Genomic DNA, 18,899 nt, shown 5'->3' with positions numbered 1-18,899 from the left:
CGTCAGTGAATGACGATTTATCTCACGTTAGCTGCGTAATTTAATTTCAGGCACTTTACCCCACTTAACTGTTCTTTTGATTTCGTTTTAATGACGACTAACTTGAACTGGATTATATGCTGATAATCGCTTCCTTTTGATGACGACTAACTTGAAGTGGATTATATACTGATAATGACAAGATTATCATTAATGCGCGAAAAACATCTGCAAACATTGCAGGACGTCAAGTAACTTTTACATGAATCGGCCATGAAGTTACTGAAACTGTGGACCAAATTTTTGGGCGATACTTCCTCGCAAGGTCTTAAAAAAATTCGCGATTGCGGACAGCACTGCTTCATTACAGTAAATAGTAAACAATGGAAAGAAATGATTCATCGGGTGAATTTTAGCGGTAAAGCTCGGTGGATAAGAAAATAATCGGTAAAGTAGCGCTGGGCAGTGAGATATGTCATTCCGATTCCCGAACTTAGAACAGCGAAATAGGTTAGCTTTCTTTCCGTAATGAAGGCGAGCGCATACACAGCAGAGCAAATAGTCTCTGTTCTGTTTGAGTATAATAATTGCCGAATCATTCACTGATTAATTCCAGTAAAATATTCAAGCATCATTAAGTGACAGGGTGCTCCGAGCAGCACTGGGGGCGTGGCGTCCTTCTATCTAACTTGCTGGGGTATCCTAACTTTCACGTGAATCCAAAAAATGGTGATGTTTTACAGTTTTTACTAGCGCAAAATATTTTCACAGGCGAAAGTCTCCTTTTCGGAATCCCACTGTACAACTGGATAAAGTGAGTATTTTCCATACCGCAATAGTAGTATTTAGTGATTGGGCATTTTATTTGAATTTATAATCGATTCGGTGTCCTTCGCCAGATTGCCACGCGTTTCCGAACAATACTTAAGTGTAGTGTAGTATAGTAATTGTAAGAGGCATCTTACAGCACTCAGCAGCGTTCATTTTAATACCCATCGGGGATGAAATAACATCTGCAGACTCTACACTGAGCGAGAAAACCGGCATATGAAACTATGTGCGATTCCTGTGTGCACCGCGAAGGGCATTAAACACAAGGAGTGCAGTGTGAGGCCTCCCGATAAGGCTCAGATAAGGAACTAGGCAGTGATAAGCAACTGGGCTGAATGCAGTAACGCCGCGAAATCAAAGCCACACTGCCCGTGTAACGGAAAGCATGCCAGTGTCAGAGTCAGATAAGACCACAGCTTAGTCCTGCTATCCAGACAGTTCACACTCTTGCTGCACAATTTCTGTTCCATTAACCTGTAATCTGTTTGCTTAGGCTGTGAGGTACATTACTCGTTACGTCTTCACTGGACCCTAATAGAGTGTACGGCTCAGTTATTTGTACTGTCGAGATACAGAGGCCCCTGTCCCAGAGTTCTGCCAGTGCCTTAAGGAAAAATAAATATTTATATAAATGCATGTAGTTGACATTCGAAGCGTCCTATTATGTGGGTACGCAGGGTCTAGTCTGTAGGGCAGTAACCACACCTGATGGCTAAGACCCACACGAGTAACTCAAGTAAATAACATATATACGACTGCAAAACATGAAAGGGACGGATTAACTGACAAGGGAACCTCCCCATCGCACCCCCCTCAGATTTAGTCATAAGTTGGCACAGTGGATAGGCCTTGAAAAACTGAACACAGATCAATCGAGAAAACAGGAAGAAGTTGTGTGGAACTATGAAAAAAATTAGTAAAATATACAAACTGAGTAGTCCGTGCGCAACATAGGCAACATCAAGGACAATGGGAATCAAGGAGCGCCGTGGTCCCGTGGTTAGCGAGAGCAGCTACGGAACGAGAGGTCCTAGGTTCAAGTCTTCCCTCGAGTGAAAAGTTTAATTTTTTATTTTCAGTTTATGTGACAAACTCTTATGTTTCCATCACTTTTTTGGGAGTGATTATCATAACCAGAAGAAAACCTAAATCGGGCAAGGTAGAAGAATCTTTTTACCCATTCGCTAAGTGTACAAGTTAGGTGGGCCGACAACACATTCCTGTCATGTGACGCACATGCCGTCACCAGTGTCGTATAGAATATATCAGATGTGTTTTCCTGTGGAGGAATCGGTTGACCTATGACCTTGCGATCAAATGTTTTCGGTTCCCAATGGAGAGGCACGTCCTTTCGTCTACTAATCGCACGGTTTTGCGGTGCGGTCGCAAAACACAGACACTAAACTTATTACAGTTAACAGAGACGTCAATGAACGAACGGGCAGATCATATCTTTGCGAAAATAAAGACAGTAAAATTTTCAGTCGAGGGAAGACTTGAACCAAGGACCTCTCGTTCCGCAGCTACTCACGCTAACCACGGGACCACGACGCTCCTGAGCTCACCTTCTCTTTGATGTTGCCTATGTTGCGTATGGACTACTCAGTTTGTATATTTTGCTTATTTTTTTCGTAGTTCCACACAACTTCTTCCTGTTTTCTCGATTGATCTGTGTTCAGTTTTCCAAGGCTATCCACTGTGCCAACTTATAACTAAATCTGAGGGGGGTGCGATGGGGAGGTTCCCTTGTGAGTAACATTTTTATAAGCAAAAGTAAATCTCCTTTCTCCAAGCCAGATACTTCGACTTTTATTATCTTTACTTGTAAAACCGTATGCATCCTTTTCTAGACTTTATTTGCAATTTTTTTTTTCCAGAAACAGGCTTTTCGTAGCACAATTTGGGACAAGTAAGGGCAAGTGTCCCACTGCTAATTTGAAGTTGTTCCTTTGTTTCATTTCCGCCATCAGCACAATCGGAATTGTAAGTGAGACATTACTGACAGTGTTCTGACTCCTACATTTGGATTTCTTGTAGCGTCAGTGTATAGTAATACAGACACGGCCACCGGTTACAGGTCGCGTCGGCGGAAGATATAACGAGAGAACGAGTAAGGAAACTGAAAGCTAGCGGTTATTGAAAGCTCTTTCCTGCAAGTAAGTAAAGATTGAATAGGACCAGAAACACTTACGACAGTAGAATAAATACGTATTCTTCATTCTTCTCTTTAAAAATAAAAGCTCGTTGTATGCTCCCGTGAGCCTCGAGCAGTGTTCTTGTTGATTGGTGTGGGTGTCAGTATTTTGAAATTGGCGCGCCTGCGGTGTTGGTGCCTTACTTACCTGTTTTGTCTTTATGCAGAGTAACATCACATTCGTGCTATCCTTATAAAACTAGTCATATATTATCAGTAGTGCATAATTACAGCTTCCTCAAAATTGCTGACTATTTGCAAATGGATTTAAGGTACTATGGGTTCATTCTTAGTTTCACTGTATTTCTCGCTCTAAATATACTAATTCTTCATTTTGCTGTGAACAACTGTTTTCACTGTTCTGGTGTTTAGTGTGTAAGGAATCATGCTTCTAATATTATAGATGACTCTGTCTCATTTTTACCACAATTTTGAAAAGTAGTTTCAACTAACTATTAGAAGTGTACTTGCGTGACATGTGTTTACCTGTAAATAATGGAAGCTATCGTTTTTCTTGTGCTTACCATGGATCAACAGTCTAGATCGAATTCCGCTATAAACGACCGCACTCTTGAAGAATGCTGGTCGACGCTTCAACGAGTGAGTTGGCATCTCTTCCGTTGTGTATAGTATTCTTCCATCAATTTATTATTACTACTATTATAACTAGGATTAAGGCGAATTACAATAATGATCTGCATTTTAGTGTTTTCGACTGCATGGTAAATACAGTAGTATTTAGATCTTGACTCTAGCTTGCACACGTAACTATTAACTGGTCGCACTAAACCATCTGAGGCTCAAAGCGTGCAGTGGCATCAGTCTACATTTATCACCGACGAGAAAGAAAAAGACATACATTTCCTTTAAAAATTACCCTCAGTTTTGCTACACTTTTAAAAGCTTCTAAAGTCCAGTCAAATCAGAGGTGGTTTCTCTATTACCTGCTCACACCTTCCATTGCCGCTAATGTACTGTACAAATAAAAGCTCAGACCGCGGTGTGAGATGAAACATAGAAGCACGCTACGGGTCGCCTATTGCCGTCTACGTTGAGGTGAGTAAACTTCACCCGAACAGATTTACTTTCATTCTGTTATCTCTGCCGCAGAGAGCCGTAAGTAGAGCATGAATTCGGAGTTACATTTCAATTTTATCATGTTTGTAATTGCAGTTTTACTAACGCTGTAGCTATTGTGATGGTCAGATGAGCGGAAACGTAAGTAGCTTGCACGAATATTTTCTTTGTGGTGGAGACTGGTTTCCTGGAGAAGGTAACCGTTCTTAACACTCGTAGTTCAGCACGCACAGTAGACATTGCTTAGTGCTTGCGTAGTTTTGCTACGTGCTCCATGTAGAGCCTCAATCATTTCGTCATAAAACTTTTTTTTTTCTTTCATGCTGTTCCTTAGAAAGAGAACTGACGGTCATCAGAACTATTTGAGAGTTGAACACCGTTATTAACAATAATACATATCACTGAAATTTCTTGGGGGTACGCCTAAATGGCTCTATTTAGCAGAAGCAATGTGTGGTATTCATACATCGTTTGGACTGATAATTAAAACTCAACCTTTAGCCTCGTAAGAGTGGCAAGTTTCCGCAGAGGATAAAATTTAAGTTTCACACTTACTTCTCGAATTTCTGCTTACTAAAATTTATCACTAATAGTTATTGTTTTTCTGCCAACAGAACGACAACGTATAGTGGCCCAGAATACTGTGTTTCAAATATATTCTTCTGTACAACATTAGCGGACGCCAGAAGCAGAGGGGAAGAGATGAGGGATCCAGCATCATGGCGAACGTTAAGATATCCACAGCACCGTCCTCAACAAGGCAAATATTTTTGTGCAGAGTGTGCCCAAAACGAGACTTTCCGAAGTTCTACATTAATCTCGCGTCAGTGCTTAACGAGCTTCAATTGCTCACGTTCGTATGCGTTATCGCTTCCTGTGTTCTCTTCTCATTTGTTTCTACCGTTCGTTATGTATCCCGTCAGTCGTCGATACTCGTCGACTAAGATAATTTTTACAATCTTTTATAGCTAATATTTCAAATATATTTATTAAATAGATAAATTTCTCACTGAACATTTTATTCATTCCATCTATAAACTTTCAGTGCACTCCTAAAATTGAGGCTGGCAATAGTTATCAGCTCCTTTTATAGTTTTGTCACTCATCTAGCTTCGTTCCCCGCTTCGCAAAAGATATGCGAGTGGTTTCTAGTAATTGTTAATTTCCTCAGGCATTCAAATTCCATGTGATTTTAGTTCTACGAAAGATTTTAATTTTGAATTTCCTTGATGTTTCACCCCGTTATTAACCGCACGACACTGTGTTTATCGGATACATTCACTTCTTCAAAAACCAAAGAGGTTACCTTTATCTTTGATACATACTTTACGAAATTTAAAGAATTTTTTCTGTTTAGTAGATGCGCTCGTCGTGTAGCTTTAAAACACCCGCTAGCCCACAGCTTGTAATTTAGGAGATGTGATGTCTATTTCTGCAAGCTGATCCCCCTTCCTTTGCTACATTGCCTCATGACGTCTCTCACAACACATTCCAGATATTCAACCCCTACCTTTTTACGTCTCATTGCTGCTTTCATACGGAGTAGGAAGCGGAACGTTCTATCAGCGTACTGCATCTTCTCGTAAGATTTTGTAATCGTGTTACGTCTTGTGTTTTCTCACGAGCCATGTAATATTTAACATCTGGCTCCTTTATGTTCACATCCCATTTTACGAATGCACTTACTCTGCTGGTGAATTTTGTTGTATTTTACTTATTCCAATGTCTTCTGTAGTCTGACTCGTCAAACAGCGTACATCCTATAATTTTTTTACACTATGACGCCTAGTAGTTGCTGTTTTCATTGATGTTGTCCCTTATATATCTGCTTTAGCTTTCATGTACGTGCTCATTCTTTATCACCGTATAATTATTTCTGGCTTTAGCATCAGGTAAGACCAAAAAAACGCTATTTCTTTCCTCTTTCACTGTTTTCTACATTCATTATTAACATCTGTTGTTTGTAAAAATTATAATTAACTGACTTGTCTCTGTACTTTTTGACACATCTCGCAGTAATCTACCTTTTCAGGTGCCTCAGTACATCAAGGTTTCATCTAAGCCTAACTTGGTGGTCACTGGTGACTGCACTAATACACACAGGCTAAATCTCACACTATACTGTTGTTTCACATATTGTATGGGGCCATCTTACTGTGTATGTGTATTGTATTTTCTGCCACACGACACTTCAGGGAGACTTCACCCAAGAATTTAACTTTTCTTCTTCTTTGCCAATTTCAGCCGAATTTTAAGCGCATCTCTATCACTTACACTTGCTGATTTTTGAATTTTTAATATGATTTTTATGATATTTTTAAAACCAATTTTTAGTACTAACACATCAGTTATCATATTCCAGATTTTTACGCACATTCGCAAGTTATTGTTCAATAGTTCTATGCATTCATTTTATGAGAAAGTAATTTTTTCAAGTTTCAAAATTAAATTTTCTTTAATAATAGGTACATAAACGTGTTAATAAAATAAACAAACTACAGTTTCAATAATATTAATGCATGGAAGAATGCACATTCCTCAAGAGTACTTTCTGAAAAAAATCCGTTGTGGTTGGGCAATACTCAGGATGAAATATTTGGCACTGAACATAGAAAACCAAAATTACAGCAAAACGGATTTTAAAGTTTTACTGAAAATGAGTGCTAGTAAAAGACGTATACCCATTAAAATTCACCAGCACCACAAGTTTTCCTCCCTGTTCCTGTAAGGTTTCTTCTTGTTGTAATTTCAAGACTAGGGTAGCATTTTCCTTGAATTTTTCCTTCTCTGGAATCTTGTCGACCCCTTGATCCATCGTTCATCTTTAGATAAGCAGACGTTCTTCTGTGAGGGTGATAAAAGGAGTGTTGGAATATCTGGCTTCTTCAGTTTTCAAACATCTTATACTGAACTGAGAAATAGCTTCTACAAGACCCAAAAGTATCTTTTTCTTTTATTTTTTTCTTTGGGACACTTGGACCAAATGGCACTATGCAAATTTTGATTTGGATTTTGTGTCTTGCCATCAGTGCATCTGGTCAGTAGTGCATCAGATGCAAGTCCCTGATAGACAGGTATTGTCTTGACCACAATGGCAACTGTCAGTGCGCCTCAGCTCCTTGCGCAGTCTATATTTGAAATGTTTCTTAGGCGCACTTGTAATTGTAATGTAGCCAAATCATTTTGGGATCTAAGAGTAAACACCACAAAGACGTGAAGTAGCCTTTCTTTCTTTCTCTCTTTCTTTCTTTTTTTTTAGTATAAGTGATGTTTTAGGGTGGATCTCCCCCTAAGCGCAAATATTAAAATAAATCAGTTATCGCAGTGTATACCCTTGTATTATCACTGTTAAATAAACGACAACAGGTGCAGTGCTCAAACATTAAATGTTGGTAATTGCTTGTATCGTGACAAATGAGTCCACTCCACTGTTCTTGCCTGGAAATAAAAATTAGAATAATGTTTCTCCCTAAAAATTACTTTTGTGGCCAAGGATATGTTTTATGTACGCAGATTATACTTCCGTTCGTGTTTCGTCGTTAGCTGAAGAAAATTTATTTGGAAATACACCGAACACTTCCGCCCCTAAAAATATTTTTGGTCTACATTGTGGCCTTAGTCACATTTAAATCAGAATAACGACAATGTTTTTCTCATTGTCAATGTTTGTACTTATTTCTCATGATAATGGAGTCATCATTAACATCTAAACTGCTGAATAAAGGCCTCTAACATAGTCTTCATAGTCCTTCATGCAACATAAACTTCAGCTGTACGCATCGAAGATGCTTTTGCATGTCTTCTAAAGTCATTTTTCCACTTTCATCCGGTCTTTATTTCAGTCTCTTTTTACCTACTGAAATCCAGTGAAGAACTGTCTTGGTTCATTTGCATAGCTACATGTCCTGACCATCTCCACTGCATACAGTAATCGCAGCACCTCTCCATTGCTCACTGAGTAAACCTCTGTGTTTGAATGGTTTTCGCGTTCGAAGTCCAAGTCGCATAGCCGTAATTCAAAACTGTTAGTACACTTATTTTAAGCTTTTAGGTTCAGCCACATCGAAAGCTTACAGTTCAAAACAGTGTTTGGGTTGTCAAAATTGTTACAGGCCATTTTTTATTCTTGAGCTCATTTCATTTGCTATGCATTTAGCTGTCCTACAATCAAAAACTGGTCAGTCGCTTCAACCTCTTCATTGTTAAATTATTAGGTTTTCTTTTCGCAGTGTTGATTGTAAATTATTCTAACCCTGTTATAATGTATTTCACTCCCTACTTTCAAACTTACGTTATTAAGATCTTCGATTCGTTGCAAAGTTTATCCGCTCAAGGGACAAACAGCACACTGTCAAAAGCAAAGCGAAAATGCTTTGGATATGCTCCTGTAACACATATTCTTTCATCATTTTGCGAGTTCAAAATCTGAAAATTTCCGGGAATTTTTTTTTTTTTTTTTTTGGTGTGGCCTGGTGAAAACCACATGAGATGACTTACATATTCTTTCTTTTCTCCTTCCATTCTTTCCGGTACTTATCTATTTTTCCCCTCACTGATGTTTTTGGATTTCTGTCAAACGAGTTAAAATTTCTTTCTGTTATTCTTCTATCATTTAGTCTTTGCTCATTATGTCTAATATTCGTTCTGCTCTTTCATAAAGTTCTTTATTGCTTCTTGATTTCCATTTCTCATTCTCTTATTTTGGTCCCAAGATTGTACTCTTTATTTTCCTTTCCTTCTTTTCTCTTTCACCGAAATGTTTGACTGTATTAAAAAGACATTCTGAAGTATAAAGGCATTATGGTCTAATGACAGCGTTGTAGTGCTGGAGAGTTGCATTTATGGAAATAGATTTCTTGTTGTAGAGATTTCCTGTTAACTAAAAAGCCACTTCAGTTTTCGTTGCCTTGCTAAGGTAGCTTCTTTTTACAAAGCATTTGGTTGTATTATTTCAACTATATACTTAGATTTTGTAGCCTTTTTTAATCTCACGTAATCAGTTTCATGAATTTTGGTGCCTTCTTCGAAGTATCATATATTCTGTTTAGATTAATTTTTCTTATATCATTCTGTTTTGCATTTATGATACCATTTTCTTACACAATTTTTCCTTATTTGTTTCACCTGGAGAGAGGAATTAGTGAATTCTTATTATGTGTCTTCATATTCGTGTTTTCATTCATTGTGTCCTTTCTTCCTGCTCAAATACATTTCTCTGCACGGTTTCAGAAATAAAGGAAATCCCCTTTATCCAGAGTGACTTTTATTTTAATTGGCCCATGTACTGCCTTTCTTCTACAGTGTGGCTTTTGTTTCTCAGCATCTTTCCATTTATCTCTTACACGCTCTGATTTTCTGTTATGAAATGTTATTGGATTCCCTTTCAAAGCAAAATTTCGTTTCTCTTTTCTGTCATAAAAGTAATGCTATTTCAAATTTTCTTCTTTTACTTATTAACTGCGTTGTACAGAACACTTATGACAATTTTTGAGTTTATTAGCCTTAAGACTTTGGTTAGCAATTTTGCTAGACTGTGTGTTTAAGCCTCCTGCAGGCCACATTCAGCTTTATCGCCAGTTTTGTGAAACTTTTCTATCGCAGCCTTCAGTTTTGTTACTTGTGGTACTCATTCGTCTTAGCAGTTCGTTACTTTGCTTATTTTACAATCCCACTTGTATTCGTTTTTCTTCTTCTATTGAGAGATCTTAAGCCTTACTTCCACTCCTATTTTCTGATTCTCACACTTTTTTCTACATGCGTAATTATGAAAGTTTATTGTGAATATGGTTGCTGGTCTGCAACTAATGCAGTGACTTTCTGCGCCGCTGGGACTCGCATTGCAAATCCATGTCATAGTGTCGTAAGTCAAAATTTATAATACACATTGCTCGTAAGCTTTTGTTTTTCAGACACTGTATTTAGTTCACAGAAACAGTGCACATAATTTTTACTCTTCTATTAATTTCTTTTGCCCTCCACCCTGTCGTTATCTTCAAGTGTTCTAAATGTAAAAATTCCTCAACTGATTGTATGACTTAGTAGTTAACTTGTGATATTTTATTTTTGTTATGTTGGTTAACCACTATTAGTCGTATCATAACTGAAAGTCAGGTCTACTTCCAAATTTGTTGACTTCTTCCAGTCATTTTTGCAATTTCTTTTACATTGTTCCTCTGTTTACTTCAGTAATCCTCTCTTAGAGGTTTTCTACTCGCCTACGTCACGAAAGAAGAGAATCCTACTCACTTTGATTGCTGAACTAATAACAATCTCATCTACCCATCAGCACTCCACAGTAGACTTCGCGAGTTGTGAACCACGGAGCATCTTTTCAATTAACACCCATCTGCTTGTGCTTTCTGCCTTTCTCACTGGTGTTGAGTGAGTGACACGTTCTGTAGTTCAAGCATGTTTCGCATCACATCGACCTATATCAGTTTCTGAAGAAGTCTCCATATCATCTAGTCATGTACTTGCTTACATGTTGATAATTTACAGCTAACTAAAACATCAATAGAAATAAGTGTTTACGCAAAAAACCACACACACAAATGCACCATATTTCTAGGCAAATGCTGTACGGAATGTAGAATGAGTTGTCAAGGGAATGAAGAGTTCTTTTTTTCCTATTAGGAGAATTTTGCTCCCTGTTATACTACTGAAGCTTTTAGTCTTTTTCAGGCCGAAATATCTTCAGTACAATAAAAAGTGTCATTTCTCCCTGTCTTAATGGAACATAACAGTCTTTTGCAAAATGGAACAACCTGTTAAAATTTCCATGGAAGGAAACAACTGTGACACGATAATAATATGCAGTGAACTAACGGATTTTATTTACATTTCAAAGTGGCTTATTAAGCTTTTATCAGGCGAGAGACCTAATAGGTGCTAACTCGCGTTTTTTAATTATTGGAAGGGATGTGTGATATTCTTCCCAAATAATATTACCTCTACATTTCCTCGCAATACCCATTCCTACTCAGAATAACCTACGCGTAGCAGAGTAGTATGGAACTTCTTATAAGACTTCTACCACACTCTATGTAAATAATACGTCAAAAGACGTATGAAGGTAAAAGAAGAAAAACTAGAGGTGTGAGTAACAATACTATTAGTGACATTTAATGAATACATGGGAATTAATTACGACTTTGCTTAGTATTCATGGGTTTTGAGAAAACTTTTGACTTAATTTTGTCAAAATGTGCCGTGGCGGGTAGAACGAAACAAGAGGAGTAGATAAAACTACTCAATTTGTTCTTATTAATGGACCTACTTTATTTTGTGGTGCGAGGTTAAATTTTTCCTTAATGAAAGTTTCTTCTTCCTCCAGTTTGGGTAACGGATGGTTAACTGTAGCTTTCGTTGCTTGCAACAATGCAGGAAGAGCCGGTTTGGAATCCTTTGAAACTCGGGAAATCTTAGCCTACCGTACTATTCCTGTTTCCGAGATTATTATTGCTAGTGAGGGTTCCTACCTTTTACCTCACGGGAATTTGTCTTTGTCTTGTCGTAGACGTATCAAGATAAATTCTGATTCTAGCGTTCACTTATGGGTGAAGGCGAATGGTCCTTCTTCTTTGGAAGATTGTCGCATTGTGAGTGATACTTGTATACTGAAGAAAATGCTACAACTTGTGTGAGACATAGACTATCAGTACGTCAGGAAATTTATAACTTTAAACAGAGACCGGAAAGCACATTCGGTATTACAAAAACTATTCTTAGCAGCCCTAGCAGATACTAAAATGGGGCAAAGAATGACGTGTGTTAATACAACATACGAAAAACTGCTTCATTTGCTAATGACATTCGACTGCTTTCCTCTAGTGCGGATAAACTTCTACAACGAATTAACGATCTTAACAGACCAGTTTTGAAAGAAGGCACGCAAATCAATTATATCACGACTAAAATAATGTATAATAAACAGATAGGAAAGAATGTAGTGCAAATTAATAACAATGTCATGGAACCAGTTGATGTTTTTCTGCGTCCAAGGCGTCCCACCGTGTTCTCCTATGGTCTATTTGTCACTACCGTGTAACATATTTACTCAAAAGTACTCTCTTATTTCCCAGTCAGTTTTGTACACCACTTCTTCAAATGTACTTTCTCCTGTTTCTATGATTAAAATCTCCTAGTACCTCCTTCTGCTGCGAATCATAAGTCTCGATTCTGTTCAGGTTACTCCGGTGAATTTTGTGCTGAATAGTTCCTCTTCAACTTTCAAGAGTTCTAATGCGCCCTCTTTACCAACATTCAAATGAAAAATGTCATTCTTGAATCTCGGCATTTACTTTATTTTTGCTTATATACACATTCCAGTTCTGAATGTTTCTTGTTTCTGCTTCACTACGTCTTCAACCTATCAGTCATTCGTGTTTTTATATGTGCTTCTCATCGACTGTTTTGTGATTATAGTAATGCACTTGAGTCTGACGTTCCGCATGATTTCTAATACTGTTCCACACACCACTGGCACAATCTTTCTCTGCTATAAATTTATAGTGTTTTCACTTAACCAATGGTAAACTTGATGGTAGTTTACTTTTATTTTCTTTTAACCTAAATTTGTAGTTGTGTCTTAATTTGGTCTCTCTCTCCTCCTATCTGTTTGTCTAGTTAACAACTTCAATTCCCTTGTTGGGAGACTGACTGTGCAATGTTTTATCTGCTCGTGGATGTAAATACAAATTTATGGAAAGTCTGGTAACATCTTTGTCATTAGAAAATTTTGACATTAGACTGCATAATCTTGTAGTTACTAAGGCCACTGATGATTTTAATATACTAATACTTTCTCGATTCCAGCTGCTGCATTTAAGTTTAAATTCTTGAAAGTCGTGTTAAATACCGATTGTTGAATTTTCTGTTTCCCTCCTATTGGTGGCTCGCACTTCTTATGTCCCGCTTCTAGGCGCCCATCACAAATGCTTGCACTGTGTTACTGTATTCCTCCCCTCTGTCTATGCTCTACCAGACAGAACAGTGGTTTTGCTTCTTTACTTCCGATGTTAACTATTTTACGCTTATTTTGTTTAAAATTGTATCTAATGTTACGCTATATGTATCGGTCCTTTGCTTCTGTCAGTTTTTGCTAAGTTTATAAGCCGTTTCAAAATGGTTCAAATGGCTCTGAGCAATATGGGACTTAACGTCTAAGGTCATCAGTCCCCTATAACTTAGAACTACTTAAACCTAACTAACCTAAGGACATCACACACATCCATGCCCGAGGCAGGATTCGAACCTGCGACCGTAGGGGTCGCGCGGTTCCAGACTGTAGCGCCTAGAACCGCTCGGCCACTCCGGCCGGTTTCTGTTGAATTGTTCTGCTTTGACTTGCATTTCGTCCCAAAACAGTTTGCACGGGATCCTTGTTTGTGATAACATCAACTTATAATGTTATAAACAAAGCAAAGGATGTTTCCCCTTTTCTCTCCTTTCCAAACAATTTACTAATCAAAATGATGACAATGACATTTCGTTGAGCACATGCACCATGTTCACTCATACAAATGGATGGATGTTCAGCATTCTTACAGAGGAACGAAAATGTATAAGACTGAAGAAGCCAGGAGGAAAATATAGCTCGTTAGCGTTTAATGGCTCCTTTCCAGGAAGCCAGATACTTCTGCATTCATCCCCATATTACTTCTTGCCGAGTGCATCTGTTTCAATTCCTTCAACGATGCCGTTGATGGTATTATTTTACTACGAGAACACTGAGTAACAAATATTTATCAGGTTCTGCGCCAAATCATTGGCATTTTGGTAGCATTTCACAGACGTATTAAAAATACACGTACAGGAATCTGAAACTTCCTTAGATACTAGAAAAAACTGTAGAAAATATACACACATCTCCGCAACTGTACACTCACAATTGGTACGTTTATGAACAAACTGTGCATGTATAAATTTTGCACATTCATAAAACTATTGTTTTGTGTTCGTATACAAACACCTCTTGCCTCAAACTGATAACAAACGAAAGAAAACACTTCGTCTTTTTATACGATGGAAACTTCCTGACTGTACTACGAAATTCGGTTAGTTTTGCTGATAGCGTCCCATTATATCACTAGGTCTATTTTACTTCTACTGTACTGTACGCGTTATGAATCTAAGCTGATTTCGGGCAGTTGATTCGAACACATCAACAATAAATTCTGAACACAATTTTGTTCGTTTTTAACCCAATCGGCATGGTAACTTGAAGCTAGACTTCGACCGTAAATATTTTGCATAATATTAAAAGTGTAATGCACTTATTATAAGATTGTCTAATACACACATTTATTTACAAGTCGCTCTTTGTATAACATTCACGTGATCAAACAGTTATTAATGCGTAATGCACAATGATTTTTTATACGTTGATAATGGTGTGACATAGCACAGTTATATGAAGAATGTCATTAAATTGTACCAAGAGCTTCAGAACTGTTACCATGGTAGCATCAGATTCAGCAATTCTAGACAACTGCTACAGTAATGCAAATAGGATCCGGTACCAGCCTGTGTATTCTTCGCAGACATATATACCATCATTACCAAATCTCTCAACATGAACGTTTATGAATCAAAACACTTTATCCGGCCATTAAAAATAACAGAAGCGGCTGTTATCAGTCCTAAATACGCTCAGACAATTGAAAATCCTTTATTTGCCACTACATCATCAGTAATTTTCTAATGAAGCATTTCTGTTCATCACCAGAGGCGAACATCTTATTTTTGTAGTCCCTACATCTGCCTCTATTGCTCTTCTGCTGACCTGACAGGTAATGGATTTATTGATTGCATATGGCAATGACGATCTATTTGAACCAGATGAGCAGGCTCGGATGACAAAGGACTGTTACAGAGCTGCAAGGAACTGTCCTTCTTCATTCTTCCAAATCACAGAGCAGGTTTTCCACTAGCCATCTGCTCAATCGGGGCACGGACATGTGAATGCTTGGTTTCGGGCTCAGAAATAACGCAGCTAAAATTCTGCAAGTGTGCTCTCATTTTTTAAAAGTGCGTTCTCTGCCAGAGACGGAAGAGCCTTGTTGTGAGACAGTATTCAGAATAAAACGTCACGATTGTCACCTTCCGTTAAAACTCAAAAAATTCCTGTCATTAGGTCCTTATATTTCACAGTGAATGATGGTACACTAAACATTTGTCACTTGAGGGTCCTTTCTCCTCCTGGCACCGATGGAATTCTGGCTTTTCTTTGAGGTACAGCACCTATACAACCTTTAGTTGTCTAGCTGCTGCCAATGTGCTAAGACTTTGAGCCGTTTTCTCCTTGTATTATCTACTCACTGCTGGGTGCATCTTGATAAGGTATTCACGAGGAAAAGGAAAATTAGGGCTTAACTCTGAATTCTTTGGCTCAGTGTCAAAATGTCCGTTTTTGTTGCCCTTGTTGTGGTCTTCAGTCTGAAGCCTGATCAGATTCAGCTCTCCACGATAGTCTATCTTGTGCACATAACTACAGCAACCTGCTCACTGTAGTCAAATCTTAGTCTTCTTCTACAATTTTTATCTCCAATAATTCCCTCCATTACCCAACTGACGAGTCCTTACTGCCTCAGAATGTATCCTATCAATCAGTCCCATATTCTAGTCAAGTTGTACCACATTTCTCTTCATTAGTTATACGGTCAAACCAAGTAATCTTCATCATTTTTCTGTAGCACCACATTTCGAAAGCTTCTATTCTCTTCTTATCTGGACTGTTTATCGTCAATGTTTCACTTCTATACAAGGCCAAACTTTAAGTACCCTCAAAAAAGATTTACTAACACTTATTTTCGATGTTAACAAATTTCCCATTTTGAGGAAAGCTTTTCTTGCAACTGCCAGCCTATATTTTATATCCTCTCTACTTTGGCCAATCAGTTATTTTGCTGCAAAATTGCAAAACTCTTCCATATTACCTTTGTGTCTCATTTCCTACTGTAAATTACTTATATTTTGGAGAAGAAGAGAAGCTCAAAAGCCAAATCTCTACCTGGAATATTTAAGTGTATATGCACAGTTTCAAGTGCTGCCATGCGAAGAGGGGGGGGGGGGGGGGGCGGAGACGGAGGGAGACTTGTACTTGATGGGAACCATTTTAAAATGTAAGCCCATTTTATGCTAGAGCAATGTCATAGTGTTGCGGGTGAACGCCAAAAAGGCAAAACGGATGGGTGTCAGCAGAAATTGAGACGAAATTCAGGCTACTCTTGCACCCGGTAATAGTAAGATCGAATGAGTACTGCCATACAAATATTTTGGGTGCCAAATCAACGATAACTGACACTTCTCCCAAGAAATTCTCTGCAGAATTGAACGCCCACAAGTTCTTCCCAGAAAAATTAAGGAAGTTCTGACTAGCTGTAACATTAGAGTTACACTTCGCGCTCGTCTGCTTGAGTGCTACATGTTCGGTACTCTGCTCTGTGGAGTTGAGGCATGGACACTTACCGCAGTATTAGGTAAGAAACTCGAGGTATTTGAAGCGTGGGGATATCGAAGTATGTTAAGGATGTGGTTCAAAATGGTTCAAATGGCTCTGAGCACTATGCGGCTTAGCTTCTGAGGTCATCAGTCGCCTAGAACTTAGGACTAATTAAACCTAACTAACCTAAGGACATCACACACATCCATGCCCGAGGCAGGATTCGAACCTGCGACCGTAGCGGTCGCTCGGCTCCAGACTGTAGCGCCTAGATCAGCACGGCCACTCCGGCCGGCTGTTAAGGATGTGACGTACAGATAAAGTCACAAATGTGATTGTACTGCAACGCATGAATAAAGATGTAGAAATCTTCAATATTCGTTAAATGGTTTGTATCCTTTGTTTTTACTCTTAACTAAAAGACATAACTGCAGCAAATAGAGTTTGCACAGAAAGATCATTTGATGTTTCAACCAAATACACTGAATTACTAACTCAGTTTATGATACACAGACATCCATCTGATACAATAAAAGGAAGAAGAAGAAGAAAAAGAGGGAAGAAAAAGTGTTTGCTGGTGGATCTTGTACATTTACTCTATTGCCATTGTATCTTACTTTTGTTGCAATGACATTTGTTTTTGTTCTTATGTTGGAGCCAACTAGTTTCGAACTGTGATGCGAATCTGACAACGAGCGGGCCAGTTGCATTCTGCTGGTGGCACATTTAACATCCTGGATATCCAAACACAAATGTTGCTCGGGGCAAAGTCCTCACGACCATCTTAATTGTGGGACATGGTTGACAGCAGTGCAGATAGAAATGTTCGATGAGGAACTACAAGTGGGCTGGGAGGCGATAAGTCAGATCGAAGTTCTACGAGATTTGCCCCAATAATTCCGGAATTAAGTTGAAGCAAATTTCTTTGTGTTGCTTTGTACTCCATTACTTGACGTTCCTCATTTAATACTCTCTTACTCTGTGGATCCATAATGTTTACTGCAGCACTGCTTGTTTCCCTCTTAAACTCTTTGCTGCTCTTCAGCATGTACTGATATATATCTGAAAATGCTATGTTTTGCATTTGCTGGTGTCCTAACATGAGATGTACCTTTCACTAGCTGTACAGACTCTACCATTTTTTGGTTCATATCCTTGTTAAAATGGCAGTTTCCGCCCTTCTGTAATGAGCTATCAAAACGTATCACTACATGAGCCCATTGCATCAGATGAAAATTTGAGGTTGAAAGAAGATGAGCCGCTTCTGTTTCTTACATGCCTCCAATACTGCACTAGAAACCCGGCTGTATTTCAAAGATTTCTTTTGCGCTACAAGGTTAAAGTCACGGACATTTCGAGCCATAATATCTTTTATCAAGATGCTGATGCTGTGTACTGCACACTCCATTCAGGCAGTATTTGGATATCATTGGCATAAAACTTTTCATTCTGTCAGCATAGCTCAGGCATTTCCTGTCATAAAAGCAACAAGCTTTTCGTTGCCTGTGCAGTTGGTAACTTTGGTGATAGTTACCAGACTAGGTATACGGCCATAATGGCTATCTTGTATTTTTTTAATTATACATTCCAGGCTCAGATAACTCCAGAACTGCAGTCGTATCATTACCGGTCTATATTTAGTATCGAACTTCAGTGTTTAATGTTTGTGTCAGTAGCATCAGTTTACAGATTGTAAGAAAAAGTGGAGTAAAAGTTATTGTTGCAGAGCAGACAAGAACACTTATAACCATTATAGTAAAGAATGTGCAAGGTAAAACAGAGTGGTTAGACTAGTCTGCCCACAACAGACGGACGCCAGTTTCATTGGGAGTTTTTGAAGTGAGATCCTTGAGGCTGTACTGGGTCAGGCAATCATAACAGTAATACTGACTTGTGTGGATCTCACTGCAGTTGCACACGCTAGCCACATTGTAGTATTTTAGGGATATGTGTTGGTGCAAGTTTCTGATGATGCACCATGTTAAGGTTGACCACTTACAACCATAATGACTAAAAACTTCGAATAATTGACAGGCTAGCATAAATTCGGTAATCTCCTAGATTGAGATTGAACGAATTGAGATTGTAAATTACAATATTAATGCTCTCATTAAGGGGGAGGGGGAATTTAAGTAGTTGGGAGCACCATCAACGTATTACAAGATGAATCTATTTTTATGTGGAATGAAATATAAATTTTTAATACTGTGTTAAGGCCCGCATCTCGTGGTCGTGCGGTAGCGTTCTCGCTTCCCACGCCCGGGTTCCCGGGTTCGATTCCCGGCGGGGTCAGGGATTTTCTCTGCCTCGTGATGGCTGGGTGTTGTGTGCTGTCCTTAGGTTAGTTAGGTTTAAGTAGTTCTAAGTTCTAGGGGA

The 18,899-nt window shown here is 38.5% G+C and overlaps 1 protein-coding gene across 1 annotated transcript in view; it reads left to right on the top strand.

The window, feature by feature from the left end:
* Positions 1–18,899, top strand: part of LOC126249004 (uncharacterized) — a 536,950-nt gene that overhangs the window by 239,111 nt on the left and 278,940 nt on the right. The window contains exon 6 of the mRNA XM_049950589.1: positions 3,542–3,628. Coding sequence (XP_049806546.1) covers positions 3,542–3,628 — 87 coding nt within the window. The remainder of the gene's footprint in view (positions 1–3,541; positions 3,629–18,899) is intronic.

Source organism: Schistocerca nitens, chromosome 3 (assembly GCF_023898315.1).
Source record: "Schistocerca nitens isolate TAMUIC-IGC-003100 chromosome 3, iqSchNite1.1, whole genome shotgun sequence".
Classification (NCBI taxonomy): Eukaryota; Metazoa; Arthropoda; class Insecta; order Orthoptera; family Acrididae; genus Schistocerca; species Schistocerca nitens.
Note: the sequence above shows the minus strand (reverse complement) of the source record. Positions and strands in the feature narration are given on the sequence as shown.